Here is a 17,787-nt window from a genome sequence, read left to right as displayed (position 1 = left end):
CGAAGGAAATGTTAATAATAATGTGTTATTTGTTTACATGTGCTCTTATTGACACTGAACATACATTAGAAACATCTAGTATACTCAGAAACAGTACAGTACAAGATTTCATTCTCAGAAAAAGTTGGCATGTCTGTTTTCACTTGAAGAGATACAATAAACATCCTTTTATGCTGCTTTAAAAAATTAAATATCTGATCCTTAACAATAAATGTATAATAATAATAATAATAATAATAATAATAATAATAATAAACCTCTAAGGAGTAAAATCCATTACTTCACACAAAAATGTATTGGAACAACAGATATCTGGACAGAATTAGGAGTTTGGGATTAAAATAAATTTTCCAATGATGTAATTTTCCAACTTTAATATACATAAACTACTGCACAAGATTTCAGCATTTAATTCACATACAAGAGCCAATAATTCACTACAGCATGAGGGTTGTCAATAGTTTATTTTTTACATTAATGAGAACATCAGACATCAATGTTCATTTCCAATAATCTTATAAAGATTCAGTTGTCGACCAGGAATGCAGTGGGCACAGAACCTGGAAGAAAAAGAAAAGAAGGTGGTTTTACATCAAGCAAATCAACATTGGTGAACAGATCAAAACAGATATACTCTTACAGATTAGCATCACCAATGTATGACGTGTTTTCTGTAATTAATATTATGTACTAATTTCCTTTCAATAAAAATGAATGGTTTGGAAGAGATACTGAATTGAGATTTCTGGAAGTTCAATTAAAATAAACACCTTTGAATTGAAACGGAGCACTAAAAAATCCAGAATAAGTATTTTAAATCCACTAGATATGATAGGAATATGGTTAAAACTAGTGGTGTAATTGATCACAAATTTCACGGTTCGGACTACATTATGGTTTAGTCACCGATATGACCATTTTTCAGATCAGCCAAAAAGGGAAGGAGACAAATGTAATTTGCTTTCCATTTATTACCAAAACAGCACTGCAAGACAGCTTTGGTTTTAACAAACAGAACTTAGAAGCTTTAATTTTATCAAAGAAAAAAGAAATAATCAGCTGGAGAAAATAAACTAAAATATTCTGTACTTTGAACAGTTCACTATTACTCCTATTGTTTTAGTCTCATTTTTAATAATGATTCAGTTATTCATTTATAAAACTTCATGTTTCATTGCTAGATGCATCATTTCTGAAGAATTATTCAGTGGCATATTTTTGATGGCTGGTTGTCTCCACCTATTGGTTAAATAATGTAACTGCTGCCTACAACTTTCATTGAGCGTCAAGTTAAATGCATATGACGGTGATTTTTATCTATCATAAACATCAGGGGTTATATCTAAACTATAAACTGTTTTCCCAGTACCTATGTGTTATTTGCCTGTTTGTAACCAACTCAAGACAAAAGACTGAATCTATTTCTTGATTTTTGTTTTTCAAACAATCTAATGCAGTGATATAAAGGATTAAACACACAAATTACCATTTACAATTTATGTTGTGTTGCAGCTTACACTGAATGTATTAATGCAGGCTAAACAAGTAGTGACAGAAAACCACATCCCGAATAACCCACCACAAGTTCTTCATTTATCATCATTATATTTTACAGGAAAGCCTAAATGCTTTTATACATAGTTAAAATGGACTAAGAGCTAAAAAAAAAAAAAAAAAAAAAGTAGCAGGTGAAAACGAAAATGGCATTATTTTAGTTTTAGTCAAAACGATTAACATAGTTGGGCACTAAGAGATGACAACTGAATGGGCTCATGCACAGCTAGTGTTTTTAAACCAATTATCAACTTCTAATGAAAGCTTAATGTGACTATTTTAAGTTTCATACGGTTCCTTTTACAGCATTAATGTTGTAATGCAATTAAAATACAATCAGTTAAACAGACTTCAGCATTCATTTAGTTGTTCAAGCCTAAAACACGATGAAAAACCATGCCACCTCTAGCGCCGTCAGAAGCAGCAGGTAAGCACAGAAACTCCATTGAAAATACTGGAGTAAAATAAACTGTCATAGTTTAAAGACATGGCGGGGGGAAATCTAATTTAATGCTGTGCTTCTAGTCCAGTCTGAGACCAGCTTCATAGCGTATATCTAACAGGCAGTGAAGATCACTGATTTTTAAAGAAATCAGACCTAAAACGTTGCAATTTTACAATGGAAAGACAGATCACTGGAAGCACTGAGGCTGGCTGAAATTAAAGGTCCACGTGCATATACCCCACTGTATGCGCATATAAATTACAAAAGTGACACATGCTAAATATTCCATACAGAACTGATGTGCATTTGAAGCTCCACTTACATGAGTTTGCTGCTTTACTCTCCAGAAGGCCTGGCACTTTCAAAGATTCCTGCTTCTCTCATGGCGTTAAACTCCTTTGTAGAATCGTACTGTGTGTAGAAATCAGCATACGCCTTTTTCCTGGGGTCTGATACTGTGAACTGCAGCAAGACACACGAAAAACAGATTTAGAGGAAAAAGAAAGTCATATACAGGATTAGAACTTAAGGATCAAGTAATGAACAATAAATATTGACCTAAAGTGTTCCTTATGACTAGGACCAGGTGGAATCTGCGGACGGTTTTTGCCATTTCTGCAGAGAATTTTAGTAAAAATCTGCAGATTTCTGCGTTATTATTTTGGGAGTATCATAACTAAAACCTTATATGTGAAATAAAAAAATACCCAAATCTTTTTAAGTTAATGTATTTTATGTTTAAAATTCTAATCCAATTAGATTCACTTTATTTTGTAAACAAAGCAAGTCTCTCATATAATATCTCTACTAAAAGACAGAAAATATTACTGAACAAACAGCATTATACAATAATCAGATGAATATTTTCAGATTAGTCAATAATATTACTGTTATTAATTAAAAAACTGAATAAATATAGATTTAAACATTTACTCAAGTAAATAAACAGAATTAATGATGGGCTAAAAATCTGCATGTTCAGATTCCGCGTAGGCCTACTAATGACTATTACCAAGTTCAGAAAGCATGATTTTAGCCCCAATTTCGAAAAAAATCAAAAGCCTGAAATCACGGACAAATCGGTGCTGGATCACGCGAGTAACCATCCCACAATGTGAACTATCAAAGAGAGAGAGAGAGAGAGAGATAGAGAGAAAACTATCTGAGAGAATCGCTGACGAGTGGCAGACACCAGTGAGATATTTGGCATGCTAAATATTTAAAGCTGTCTGCGATTCAATTCATGCCGTGTAAAATGTATTTTAATTGAAAATAACTTACGATCACACCTATAATCAATTACAAAGCAGCATTCCCTATCTGCAGGGGGTATCTGCAGGCCAGCTGGAGATTGGTGGAGTAGTTAAAAGTGCTTCTTTTCGGTTTATTTGGACCCAAAAAACGGAGGGAAAAACTAGTGTAAATTTGGCAACAGCACCCATGTCTGTTTGACGTGTCATCTGAGCAATACCACAACCCAGATTGATAAAGAAAAAAAAGTTGAGGACAAATTGCGAATTCCCCTTCAAAAGCCAGGTGAGCAAAAGTTGTACATTTTCTACTCCACTAAAGGCTTTTTTCTTTTTATGTAGTAATAACAATTGATATACTGCATGACCTTGCGTTGTTTCCTTGTCACTTCTAGCGTGTGTTTGGTTGTGAGACTGAGACAAAGTTGTCAGCGATTCTTCCTATTGTAAAATCATGCAGTGTGAAAGCCCCTGTCGCCGATCCGTCTTGCAGTGTAAACAAAGCAGCGATGAAACGCTAGCCCAGATAGTCATGCATTGTGAAAACATCTGTGACACGACTACTTTGAAAATCGTGCAGTCTGAACTCGGCATAAGTTACACCATGACAAATCATGCAAAACATTGACAAAGTCTAAATGCATAGATAAAAGTAGGACTGATTCACTGAAAAACTCATTCTTGTCCAAGTCTCAGGACTGAATATTAAGGCCAGTGCATTTCTGCTAGCATCATTATTGTAACTGGATATAAATATTTCTCTAAAAAGCAAACACTGATGCTTCTTATTCGATTTTTTTGGAGTGATTTTTGGTAGTGGTGAAGCGTGGGTCAGAAATGAACAGATGCAATGTGTCAAATGTCACCAGAATTAATGCAAAAGTCTACAAAACTCAACATATGAATGCACAATAAATAAATAAAAACAAGATCTTGGTTTATTAAAAAATAACCTAAAATATTACAGCAACAGCAAAAGTAATTAAGCCATTTACATAAATAAGAATGCAATTGTATACGTGCAATAAACAAGCCGCTAATGTTAGGTAACGATAGCCACCATTTTAACAGTAAAAAACAGATCCAAAGCTATTCACAACTAAAGTGTTGTGCATGTTCAAAACAGTGGTTTATTAACAGCACAAACTAAATCAACTGATTTAGATTACACTTTAATATGAATATACAAATATGTAAACATTACAAATTCATTTATGCAGTTGTAAGTGTAAAAATTTAGATGCAACCCCGGTATCAATTTTAGAGTTCAAGCATTAGTTTTGACATTAGTGATTTCACTTAATTTCCCACGACATAAATGTGGATCTCTCAGATGAAATCTTGATATATCCCATAGTTCTAGTGCTAGCAATTGGGGTAAAGTTGGCTTTATTAAGAAAGTGGTAGTCCGAAAAGTGCATATATAATTTTGAGAAAAGTATTATTTGCAAAATTCTAAATAGTGAAATTATATTAGCAGCCAATGACTATCAAAGTACAACAATGTTCACTGTCAATAAAGTCATACTTTCATCCAGTTTCAGACAGAATATTCAAAAGAGCTTGATGAAAAATACAGGGAGCTTCCATAGATTAGCATGTTTGTCAGCTTTTTAAAGTAGAGCAATTCCATGCAAATGTAAACCTTGCCATAAAAATAATTATTAAATAAATAAGTTTTCACCAAAATACAAAAACCGTTTCTAGGTTTTTTTTGCAAGCAAGTATTTTACAGTAGTTTAGAAATACTCAAATGCATCTATCAGTTTTCAAAATATTTTATTTGATTTACCAAAGTCACATAAGTGGCAATTACACATCTGTCACATACATTACGGAGAGATGTCACATCCATAACGACACTTTATCCTCATAAATGTGAAAATATTAAATAAAATAAAACCAATTTTTTTTGTTTTATAGAGAGCCAACTTTTCTCGTTTTGATTATAATTGTTTCTTTTGGGTTTTAGTTTAATTCACAGAATTTCTACACAGTTTGTTGTGCGCTGTAAACCCGCAGACTTTTTTTGTCACATCCATAACGCATGTTTATTTTCCACATTTAAAGTACAAAATATGTTTACAGATTGATATGTTTCTGGTCCCTTAACTCTGTGGTGAGTTGTTCTGGAAAATAAACAAAAATTTCAATATAATGTTAACATATGCTTTCTATGCAGATTTAGGTTTTGAGTTTTTACTGCAAATGTCACATCCATAACGCTGGAATTGCTCAGTAACAAATACTAGGTGCTGTGCTTTTAAGAGTATGTCATGAAATTAATCTGTTAATAAACCTTTTTAAATTCTGCTTTACTGTTTTATTGATTGTGAATGTGCAAATAGACAATCAACTTCACCTCATTGTGCTTTCAACACCTAAGGTTGTAGGTTCAAGACAGAAGCCCAGAACTGATCAAAAGTGTTCCATCAACGCAATGCTATTTTTTTGGAAGTATAAAAGAGTCTGCCAAAAGCATGAATATGAATGCAAACCGTAAAACCATCTTTACTGACCTTGAAAGCGGCTGCGGCACAGAGGGAAAGAGCAAACGCAATGGGCAAATGAAACCTCAAGCGCTTGGCAAGGAGGCCCCTCATTGCTGGCTTTGCAAGTGACATTGTCGAACTCTGAAAAAGAGAAAAGACATTCATTAAAATACATTTCAAATATTGGTGGTCAATTTGGCAACCCTAAACTGCATTAACACGTTATTAGAGCTGTAACGTTACTTATGAACTGCTACGTGCTAATCTGACCATCACGAATGGGTGGACGTCTTATTGATATTTAAAAGAACTACCCATTGATACTCTAGCTTGTTTTCTGCGACATAAATAATAAAAACAGACACCAATATGTAATATTCAGCTATATTAATATTATTGTTTAATAACCAGTTACACTGCTGTGCGTCCAAGAGGTCAAGGTCGTATTTTATTATTTAATTTTACTCCTAAACACGTGATACAGCTCTATCAAAAACAAACAAATTGATTTATTTTAATTATGATATTTTTTATTCATGTTAGTGTGTTAGTGCCTTCTGAGAAACACAAACGGCTAACGTTAATGCTAGCCAGCCGTAAAGACTAGCTGCACTCCAAAACGAGGCACGTTTATTTGAATACCGATAATAAATAAAGCGTTACAACATTAAACAGGCGCAGTCTTACACTCTACACAATATTAATTACAGAAGATTTGATATAAAGGAATATCAGCACGATATTTACCGTTCAATTCGCGACCTTCAGCGCGCACGTCCGGTGACTCAATGAGGAAGGCGTTTATGTGAGGCCTGACTACGGAAAGCGGCGAAGGACACTTCAATATAAGAGGATGGCATTGCGTGGGAAATAAAGTAGGACATTTGATTACGTCTTAAAAATAATATAGTTTTTGTAGTTTTGTATACTTTAATATTATAGTAGTTGTGTTCAAAAATATTACATGTCTCTTTTAAAAATAGTAAATATTTCAATGATTTAATCAATTTGTATTAATATTTCTAACCAATTTAAGATAATCAATATTAATATTTTTTGTTTTAATCACTTTTTTATATTAGTTATTATATAATTATAATTATTGTATTACTTTTTAGGTTTTTATCAATACAATGTGTTCATTTATAATTCTTAGCAATACAATAATGTATTAGTATTTTTGTTTGTTATTAAAATATATTTTTTCTACTACTATTGTTATTCATATATACATATTTTACACTTTTTTTACACAAATTTCCACGAACTCCCAAGCTTCGTAAACTACAGTATTAATATAATGAACGCTTCGGGTTTCAGCAACATCTGGCAACCAACGGCTTTCCGTAGAGGGAAGCTAACATTCGTTTAGCGCTGGGTCAGTGTTGCCATGTCCACTTAATTATTATAAGCAACGTTCTTAAGTTTATATCAGACCAACTAATTTCTTCTCTACCACGATTTGGCAACACTGGATTGGGTTACAACCATCCGTCCCGTTCTTCAAATAGCAGCTCCGAGGCTCGACAGCCGCTTCAGTCCCGAAAACTGAAACTGAAATTTAATACCGCCCGTTTCATTAGACACACAGCCGGTAAAACGTGGTGCTCATCCCGACTAGCGTGTGTGTGAAAGGCGGAGAAGAGAATTTCTAGCATGTTCTAGGAGGAGGACGGACTGGTTATCTAGTATAGGTCTCTAGCTCGTTGTTAAATACAGTAACTGCTAACTTTAAACAGCCGATCACTAAAGCTCTTCCTTCAGCCTTTACTTTCCGGGTTTTTCCACCAACACGATTCTATAGGGTAACTTTTTGTTTCGTTTATACATTACCAATTTAATGACAGCGTTATGTTGATACTGTAACATTTTAAGCATACAGCAGGTAATGTTTACAGTAACTTTGATCGTTACAGTGTTAACATGCCTCAGAAGCGGCGCACGCAGTCGTGGACGGATCTCAAACAAGCCGGTAACGAGTGCTTCAAAGCGGGTCAGTATGGAGAAGCGGTGACCCTCTACAGCCAGGCCATCCAGCAGCTGGAGAAATCTGGTAAGAGGTCTCAGATATTACATATATTGCTTGGGTGAATATCATCCTTACAGTATTACCTTTTAGATAAACATGTTTTTGTACATCTGATAGTACCATAGTATTCTAGCAGTAGCACCTAGACTTTTAATGTCTCATTGTATTTGTGTAACTGGCAGTATAATATAAACACCATGGTAAATTAATTTGAGTAGTGTATTATCTCAGAGGTTTCAAACTGGGGCCCAGGGACATTGATGTATAGATGGTTTTATATTGACACAATCTGACTTCCTCCGTTATAATATAATTTCAGAAAATTCATTCATTCATTTATTTTCTTCTCGGCTTAGTCCCTTCATTAATCCAGGGTCGCCACAGCGGAATGAATCGCCAACTTATCCAGCACATTTTTACACAGCGGATTGCCTTCCAGCCGCAACCCATCTCTGGGAAACATCCATACACACTCAAAACACTCACTCACAATTTAGCCTACCCAGTTCACCTGTACCATATGTCTTTGGACTGTGTGGAAAACCCACGCGAACACATGGAGAACATGCAAACTCCACACAGAAATGCCCACTAACCGAGCAGAGGCTCGAATCGGCGACCTTCTTGCTGTGAGGTGACAGCACTACCTACTGCGGCACTGCGTCGCCCTATTTAAGAAAATTATTCTTTGCAAATTCTTAATAATTAAACATATCAGCAGCCAACGAATATCAATGAACAACATTGTTCACATTCAAATAAACACTGTGATGTGATTTCAGAAAGAACATTCAAAATACTATGGTAAACAATATAGGGAGGCCTGTCACATGCTGTCACTGAACCAATGTGCAAATATAAAACCAACTTTAGCTTGATAAAGAAATCTGATGGACCTTTAAAAATATCTAGAAGTTTCAATAAATGATATATCATAATTTCTATTGAGGGTTTAACAAATACAATTTATATATATATATATAACTTTTTAGTTTAAGAAAACAATTAATTTAAATGTAGAGATTGCATTTAGATGTAAACGTGGGAAGCAAGATTGAGTGATATAAGAAAAAGACAGCAAAAAAAAGAAAATAATTTAAAAAAAGGGTGCATATTAGGATTATTGGGCCCCGTCGATATAATTGCTTAGGGCCCCCAAATAACTAAATCTGCCCCTGGCTTGGGTGACTACCATCCTTACAGTTTGACCTCTTTGATATACATGTTTTTGTACATTTGATAGTACCATAGTATTCTGGCATTAGCACCCAAACTAAATCTTTCACTGTGTTTATATCACTAGAAGTATAATATAAACAACATGGTAAATTAATTTCAGTACTGTGTATTATCTCAGAGGTTTTCTGAGTATTCACACCGCACAGACAAAAAGGGTGTATTAGCAGGACCCTGAGAGGCAAAGTTTAGAGACAAATTATGAATAAATGAACCAAAATAAACTAGGATTAAAACAGAGGTTTATGCCACGTTGTGTTTGGGACAGGAATTACTAAAGCAGGTTTGACATCTTCATAAAAGTCTTCACAAGTTGTCAACTGATAAAAACACCATCATATGTTGGCAGTCTTTTGTATGTGTGTGTTTAAATAGACGTCACATAAGGAAATAATCTAAAAATTAAAGTCTGTAACCTCAAAGTAAACCAGGACTAAATGTATTATTGTCTCATTTGTCTGGACCAAATGACCCAAGAGAACTAAACTACAAATGAGAACACATCCTAAAAGAATAAAACAAACATTATAATCCTACAGAACCTTAGAACAGTGACTGAATTTGATGGTAATGTCATGGTACTATCCTATGTTATTATACTATAAAAGGAGATGGCTTATTAATGTGTTAAGTGACAATAGGGTTCTCTTACCAGATGGAATACAGTTTAAAATGGTACATCAGAATGGATAAGATGTAAAGGATTCATTGATACCACAGTAAATAAAGAGACATCCATGCATTTGTAACCATTCTGTTCGCAGGTCAGAAGAAAACTGAAGATCTGGGTATTTTGTACTCAAACAGGGCCGCCAGTTACCTGAAAGATGGAAACTGCAATGAATGCATTAAAGACTGCACGGCGTGAGTGCAATGAATGAAGGTGCCAACAAGTTTAACATGATGATGCTCAGTGTTAAAAAAACTTTATATTTACCTTTCAGGTCGCTTGACTTGGTTCCATTTGGATTTAAAGCTCTGCTACGCCGTGCAGCAGCTTTTGAAGCTTTGGAGAGATACCGACAAGCATATGTGGACTACAAAACAGTTTTACAGATCGACTGGAACATACCAGCTGCTCACGATGGAGTCAACAGGTAATCCAGCACGGATCCAGAATTTTGCATGTTCACAGAGAATGCACTACTGAGGTCCTATAATCTCCTAACATGTGGTACTTTTCTAATGTATGGTATGACTGGGTTTCACTGCAGTTCAACACCTCTTTAGATGTGGTTAGATTATAGACATGTTGTAGCTGCACCACCTTTACTGTTGTGACATAATCGTAAACGTGCGATGAACAGATGCACAATTGTGGACAATATATTTTAGCCACAATTGGACGAGCTTGGCTTTCAATGAGAGGAACATCTACTTCCTCTAATGACCAAGATACATTTATTTTTATTTGCGCTCATTCAGTGAACTTTCAGTGACTGTGCTGATTATTAAAACGGAGCAGGACTGGTGCCTGCCTCATGCTGCAGGTTCAATCACGCTGGTGTCAATCAGTGATGTTGGGTTTATGTCACCGTATTAGTATCAGCACAGCCCTTTTGGAACCTCAGTCCAATAAACAACCAGGTTACTAGGTACAATAAATGGTGGAGGTAAGAAAGAACTGAGCTCGAACAATGGGTAAGCAAACAATTTTAATTTATCAGTGTGTTGGATGCAGGAATAAAAATCTAAGTGATTTGGAGTATTTAGGTTAGATAATCTCTTTTACAGGCAGGGCTTTACATTAACTTTTTTAATCACAGGCCACTGTGGCTAGTAGTTTTCCAATGTTACTAGCCACTCAGAATTTTCACTAGCCACAATTTTGTTGTAGGGAAAATATATTTTATATGCTTAAATTTGACGTTGAATTTTGTGCTGTGTCCACATGCGTCCTCATTCATTTCACTTTTTGTGTGTCGAGTATGAGCTTGCTCAATGAGCGTGAGCAAATGGGTCAGGGTTTTATAGTGTTATATTGCAATTAGTTTTTATTTCACATGACTTTTTTTAGAGCTCAAAATTAACGATTTACCAAATTTATCTCTAAAACCACACTAAACAATAATTATTTCTTAGCCACAAATTTTTAATGTGTCAAAACAAGCAAAATATAGCTATATACTATAATTTTTATTTAACAAAACATTTCTTTAAAAAGAAAGAAAAGCAAGGTAAGGCAAGTTTATTTATATAGCACATTTCATACACAGTGGCAATTCAAAGTGCTTTACATAAACAAGAATAAAAGAAACAAGTAAAATAAAAATAAAAACAAATAATAAAAATGAGTAAAAAAAACACAAAAACAGGTATAATGTTATAAAAGAATGAAGAAGGAAAAAAAAAACAGTGCAATCTGTCGGACGCAGCACAATGCTCATTCAGTAAAGGCTCAGCTAAGCAGATGTGTTTTCAGTCTTGATTTGAATGTGCCTAATGTTGGAGCACATCTGATCATTTCTGGAAGCTGATTCCAGCAGCGAGGGGCATAGTAGCTGAAAGCTGATTCACCCTGCTTTGACTGAACTCTTGGAACTTCTAGTTTATATGATCCTAAAGATCTGAGTGATCTGTTAGGTTTGTATTCAGTGAGCATATCTGTAATGTATTTAGGTCCTAGGCCATTTAGTGATTTATAGACCAGTAACAATTCTTTAAAATCTATTCTGAATGTAACTGGCAGCCAGTGTAAAGGCCTGAGGACAGGTGTGATGTGCTCTGATTTTCTGGTTCTGGTCAGAATTTGACTTTTAAAAAATAACTATAGTCATGATTCAAAAATATGCACAGTAATCTGTCCTGGATAAAGATCTCTCGGATCACTAGTTGACTACACATAAATAAAGAGTTCATCTCCCATTAAAGGAATGTTGTAAAAAAAAAAAAAAATTAAACCATTTTAACAAAAATAAAAGCAAATAAAACCGTAAGCAAATGAAAGCAGGTGAAACATACCATGTTTGATAATGACAGGATGATCACATGCGCACGGTTAACTTTAGGCCATTTAATAATCTGTTCAAAGTGAAAGCAACCGGTGCTGCTTACAAAACGACACATTTTGAGCTCTTTAAAGCATCAGGACTGCGGGTGCATGTTCATCACAATTGGTCTAGTTTATTTGAAAGAGAACCGATGACAGTTGCGTTTCCAGAACCTGTTCCAGACACAGTTGCTTCACGATTCGAGAGCGCGCACGCGTTAAGCAGTCAAGCGCATCACATCAGTTGTTAGCGCGAGTGATCATCATCCTCTCATTCGGAATTCATTTGCTTTCTTCTGCTCTCGTGATCACAATTATTTTACTTCTCGATTCTAAGATCACATTTGCACGGATATTGGGCCATCCTTATATTGTTGAACCCTGCTTTTAGGAAAACTACAATTGAAAAATTATTTTCAACCAGCCAAAGTGGCTAGTGGAGGTGTCTGTCTATCCCGCCAAAGCTGAAATCTACCCGCATTTGGCGGGTTGGTGGGTGTTAATGTAAAGCCCTGTTTACAGGTAACTTTTACAGGTTTACTCATGGGGCCTGTACCATGAAGCTGGATTAACTGGCTAGCCAGTTAAGTTTCAGTTTACCAATCTTGGGTTTTAGATAACTTGAAGGCAGCTCTGGTATTATGGAGTAGATAGAGCTAAGCTACCTTCATGGTACCTAGGAGGAATAAACCATGATTGCCTTGTGGATGGCCATGTGATGAAAAAGATAAGCAGGTCGAAGGAGGCCTTTATATTTAGGGACCTGTAACGTATGGTTATGTGACCCTGCACTAATCTGGCTAGTCGGTTAAGTTTAATTCCCTACATATATTTATATATATATATATAGTGCTTTTCTAGACAATCAAAGTGTTTTACACATTGGGGGGCATCTTCTCATCCACCACCAGTGTGCAGCATGCACCTGGATGACATGACAGGAGCCTTATTGCACACTCAACACCAGCTGATTAGTGGAGAGACAGAGTGATGAAGCTAATTTTGATTGACAGAAGGATGCCAGGGTTAAACCTCTACGCTTTTTCGAAGGACATCCTGGGATTTTTTAATGACCACAGAGAATCAGGACCTCGGTTTAACGTCTCATCCAAAAGACGACGCTCGCTGAGTAGTGAATTCTCCATATATGTACTGGGGCGTTAGGACCTACACAGACTGCAGGTTTAGCGCCTCCTGTTGGCCTCCCTTACTCCACTTCCGACAGCAACCTAGCTTTCCCATGTGGTCTCCCATCCAGGTACTGACCGGGAGCAGCCCTGCTGAGCTTCAGTGAGCGAGTTGCAGAGAGCTAGCTGCCGGCAGTTTCTTTTGCACCAATTCTGGATTTTAGGTACCATGAAGGTAGCTCAGCTGCTCCATAATATCATGGCAACAAAGAGTGAATAAAGCCGAGCTGCCTTCATGTTACCTAAAACCCAATATTGGTGCAAACTAAAACTTAACTGGCTAGCCAGCTAATCCAGCCTAATAGTACAGGCCCCCGGTATACCTGTTCATGACTACTGTGTCCAGACCTGCCGTACTGCACACATTGCTCAAGAATGGTTTCAAGAACCTGATGAAGTGTATAGGTGTTGCCTTGGCCACAAAATCTTCCAGACCTCCGTCCAGTTGAACATCTATGGGATGTGCTGGATCCACCATGACTCTACCTTGCAACCTAAAGCACTTGGTGTCAGATATGACAACTTTAGGGGTCTTGTAGAGGCCATGAGTCAATGATCGACTGTTTTTCAGCACATGCAGGACCATTAGCATGTTAGGCAGGTGGCATTACTGTTTGGGCTCACGTGTACTTCGTTATCAACCACAATGAACTTCGCAAGTAAAACTCTTTCCTTTTAGAATGACCAAGGCTTTGACAGAAATGGATGGACCATCATGGCGAGAGAAACTGCCCCCGATTCCTACCGTTCCAATGTCCGTAAAGGAAAAGTTAGGACAAGCCGCCAGTCCAGCCTCCAGCTCACAACAGAACAACGTGATCGACGACAAGAAAAAAGGTATTTACTTTTGCTGTACCAAGCAAATGCCTCACACTTGCCTTCAGAACCTGATTGTCAGCCATTTCATTTCAAGCACCAGGACCAGACGCTGTTAAAAAGGGCAGAACTTTAAAGGAAGAAGGCAACGCACTTGTGAAGAAGGGGGAACACAAGAAAGCCATGGAGAAGTACACACAGTCACTTGCTCAAGACCCCACAGAAGTCACAACCTACACAAACAGGTAACAACTTATGAAATATTAGGGTCGCCATGTTCGCATGATCAGAATTTTAGATCTAGGCTTGCAGAATGTATGAATTATCCTTTAATAATGTGTGTAAATCAATATTTGCTTGTAGAGCTCTCTGCTATCTAGCCTTAAAGATGTACAAAGATGCGATTAGGGACTGCGAGGAGGCTCTTCGATTGGATTCTGCCAACATTAAAGCCCTTTACAGACGTGCCCAGGCATACAAGGAACTCAAAGTAGGTGTATTTGTGAATGATTTGCTTAAAAGGTGAATAATTGATCTTTTTCTAAATGTTTTTTTTTTCTTCCCTCCTAGAACAAGAAGTCTTGTATTGAGGATCTCAATAGCGTACTCAAAATCGATCCAAACAACACAGCAGTGCAGAAGCTCCTGCAGGAAGTACAGAAGATGAAATGACTGCGAGTGTGATGTGGACACGAGGAAACTTCCCCCCCCAAGTGCCTCGTTGATTTGCCTTTCTGAGCTGCAACATTTGCTGTAAACTTCAGATATGCACATACATCATCATTTAAAACCCTTCACGTTAATATAGGAGCACTTGATTGGATGCTTTTTTTGCCATCGATACGCTATTGGCAGTCAAGTTTAAATTTGAAACTCCATCCTGTACTTGATTTGGTCAAACATGTTACCACTTAATTGATCTTTAATCAAACTTCAGCGTGATTTAGCATGTGATTTGTTTTTTTTAATGTGGAATTATTTGCACATTGAACTGAATGCCTCATTCATTTTAACCTATTTCTACTGTTTCTCTTTAGACTTGAAGTTCAAATAGGCAAATAGTTTTAGGGCTGTATTTTCAACAAAATCAGTTTTGCTTAACTTTGTTTCAAAAAATTAGTTGTGGGTTAATTCCTGTTGAAAACATTTAATGTTTATATACATTTGTAAAGTCTTGACACCTGTATTTATTGATGTTTCTTATGCCATTTTTTGCATCAAGATAATGTAAACGGGTCTGTATTTAAATAATGTGCTGTTATGCATCTGATAATAAAGGACAAGGTTCAGTATCATTGTGCGTTGCCATGTAGTTGTCAAATGATGTGCTACGGTCAAGGATGACTTTGAACACAATAAATGAAACACATTCAAGTAGTAGATGTCATTAAAAGCTATTAAAATGAAAATATTTGCTGCCATTTACCAAAATACAAACTATGCCACAGTCACACTAGAGCACAAGTGTTCCTGAAGGACAGCAGTTTTGCAGTTTAGTTTCAACCCTAATTAAACACACCTGATCAAACTAATGGAGTGCTTTAGACTTGTTTGAAACCTACAGATAGGAGCGTTGAAGCTGGGTTGGAACTAAACTGCAGGGCTGTGGCCCTCCAGGAACAGAGTTTGACACGCCTGCTCTAGAGTTTGAGCATGCAAAATTCTGTTCTGTTGGATTAAACAAGATGATTTGACATTTAAAAAAGCTGTTGATTGGTCCATATTTTAAAGTTCTGTACAGAGAGGTCATGTTTTTTTAGATCTTCAATTGGTCTCATGCAGTCACATTTCAATTTTTTACTTTAACTTTCGTATATACATACCTTTCCTTGGTAGTCAACATCACACGATTAACCTTAACTTGTATTAAACCTAGACACTGCCACAAATGCTTGATTAAATATGCATTAATGGATGCATTTATCACCGGCCACTTTATTAGGTACACCTGTCCAACTGATTGTTAACAAATTTCATATCAGTCAATCACAAGGCAGCAACATGAAATGGATGGAAGGGTCAGAATTTGGCGTAAACAACATGAAAGCATGAATCTTTCTTGCCTTGTATCAACAGTTCAGGCTGGTGGTGTAATGGTGTGGGGGATATTTTCTTGGCACACTTTGGGATCATTAGTAATAATTGTGCATCGTGCCAACACCACAGCCTATCTGAGTATTGTTGCTGACCATCTCCATCCCTTTATGACCACAGTGTACCCATCTTCTAATGGCTACTTTCAGTAGGATAACGCACCATGTCATCAAGCGTGAATCATCTCAGTCTGGTTCCTTGAACATGACAAGGAGTTCACTGTACTCAAATGGCCTCCACAGTAACCAGATCTCAATCCAATAGAGCACTTCTGGGATGTGGAAGAACGGGAGATTCATATCATGGATGTGCAGCCAGAAAATCTGCAGGAACTGTGTGATGCTATTGTCAATATGGAGCAAAAGGAACATTTCCAGTACCTTTTTGAATCTTTGCCATAAAGGATTAAGACAGTTCTGAAGGCAAAAGGGGGTCCAACCCGGTACCAGTAAGGAGTACCTAATAAACTGGCCGTAAGTATATATGTATGACAAGAATGTAAAATATATAGATTTATATATATTATATAGATAAGCATGATATGATGTTTCTTTTTGGTTGAACAGAAACCACTGTGAAAATAAATACAGCGCAATTTGGAACTGATAAAACTTTTATTTCACTTTAAATTGTCTTTTACACTTTCCTGATTATAACATGTAAGGTGAAACTAGAACTGTTTTAAAAGACATACACAAATCTAGTATTACGTCAATAACCAGGTTGTATTTTTTTTTTGTCATTTTGTAACGTTTTTTTTTCCTTAAGCTAGTCTAAATTTTCACAACCACGTGCGCGCTAAGCAATGAAACCGTCACAGAAGCTAACTTTAGGCAGAATACTGGTCAGTAAAAACAAAGCAATTGGAGATACCAGATATACAGACAGGCTCGGCTCCACATTCACTACTGTATTTTTTTTTTGTAATCAAGCGTAGAATAACTGCCATTTGTTCAGCTAAGGGGAGAAAGAGCTTTCGTCTTCAGTGCATGAACGTTGTCTTCAGCTCGAGACAGATGAGTTCTACACCTAAGTGGAATGTTATGGTGATGTGACAAGGTATTGTGACACTGAGCGACTGATACCACAGACTATTTGCCAAATCCCAATCTCAGCTTGGCTTTTGCAGGCCAAAACTAATGACGTTTCCAGCACAAAATTCAAGTTAAATCCAAAACTTCTCTGCAGAGGTCTTATAGAAACTTGTATTTTAAAAGAAAAGAATAGTGAAGCCCCAGAAAGCATTTTTTTTTTGCTTTTAAAAGATGTATAATAGATGTCTAATAGACATCTACATCGTCTTGACTAAAACAAGACTAAATTTGGGTTAACAAACATCTAAATATAGGCCAAAACTAGACTAGTCAACAAATATACAGGAATGAAAAATATAAAGTCTGTCTATTTGATGACTAGTCTAGATTTGGGCTATTCTTAAATGTCTATTAGATATTCACTGACTGCTCAAATTGAGCCTTATTTTAGCCAAGCTGTCTACGTTTAGATACACAAAATTGTTTACTAGGAAGTCAGCAGCAAAACTCCTGAATTACAATGATGTTGTTTTCAAAAGATGTCTAATAGACGTCTAAACATAGTCGTCTTGGCTAAAACAAGGCTAAATTTGGGTTAATAGACATCTACGAATAGGCCAAACTAGACTAGTCATCAAATAAACAGGAATGTACGACTACA

General features: G+C 36.3%; 2 protein-coding genes across 2 annotated transcripts; one reads left to right on the top strand and one right to left on the bottom strand.

Moving 5' to 3' along the window:
* Nucleotides 1-444: 444 nt before the first annotated feature.
* cox6c (cytochrome c oxidase subunit 6C) lies at nucleotides 445-6,580 on the bottom strand. The gene is made up of 4 exons (NM_001204124.1): nucleotides 6,489-6,580; nucleotides 5,769-5,882; nucleotides 2,322-2,461; nucleotides 445-560 (listed from the first exon to the last, which is right to left on the bottom strand). The coding sequence occupies exons 2-3, from the start codon at nucleotides 5,871-5,873 to the stop codon at nucleotides 2,336-2,338; spliced, it is 231 nt and encodes a 76-aa protein (NP_001191053.1). The 5' UTR covers nucleotides 5,874-5,882; nucleotides 6,489-6,580; the 3' UTR covers nucleotides 445-560; nucleotides 2,322-2,335.
* Nucleotides 6,581-7,062: 482 nt separating this feature from the next.
* On the top strand, nucleotides 7,063-15,293 carry tomm34 (translocase of outer mitochondrial membrane 34). Its single transcript, NM_199638.2, has 8 exons — nucleotides 7,063-7,546; nucleotides 7,658-7,794; nucleotides 9,771-9,870; nucleotides 9,951-10,103; nucleotides 13,862-14,019; nucleotides 14,096-14,243; nucleotides 14,362-14,488; nucleotides 14,569-15,293. Exons 2-8 carry the CDS (start codon nucleotides 7,665-7,667, stop codon nucleotides 14,668-14,670), a joined length of 918 nt encoding a protein of 305 aa, NP_955932.2. The 5' UTR covers nucleotides 7,063-7,546; nucleotides 7,658-7,664; the 3' UTR covers nucleotides 14,671-15,293.
* Nucleotides 15,294-17,787: the final 2,494 nt, after the last annotated feature.

This window comes from Danio rerio, chromosome 6 (assembly GCF_049306965.1).
Source record: "Danio rerio strain Tuebingen ecotype United States chromosome 6, GRCz12tu, whole genome shotgun sequence".
Classification (NCBI taxonomy): Eukaryota; Metazoa; Chordata; class Actinopteri; order Cypriniformes; family Danionidae; genus Danio; species Danio rerio.
This window is presented reverse-complemented; position numbering and strand designations above follow the sequence as displayed.

What these genes read in the sequence shown, in the direction of transcription:
- cox6c (NM_001204124.1), bottom strand. Translation starts at nt 5,873, where the DNA reads ATGTCACTTGCAAAGCCAGCAATGAGGGGCCTCCTTGCCAAGCGCTTG. An exon ending in GTGCCGCAGCCGCTTTCAAG is followed by an intron (nt 2,462 to 5,768) that starts GTCAGTAAAGAT and finishes GTCTTGCTGCAG; the next exon opens with TTCACAGTATCAGACCCCAG.
- tomm34 (NM_199638.2), top strand. Translation starts at nt 7,665, where the DNA reads ATGCCTCAGAAGCGGCGCACGCAGTCGTGGACGGATCTCAAACAAGCC. An exon ending in CCAGCAGCTGGAGAAATCTG is followed by an intron (nt 7,795 to 9,770) that starts GTAAGAGGTCTC and finishes TTCTGTTCGCAG; the next exon opens with GTCAGAAGAAAACTGAAGAT. An exon ending in GATCGACGACAAGAAAAAAG is followed by an intron (nt 14,020 to 14,095) that starts GTATTTACTTTT and finishes TTTCATTTCAAG; the next exon opens with CACCAGGACCAGACGCTGTT.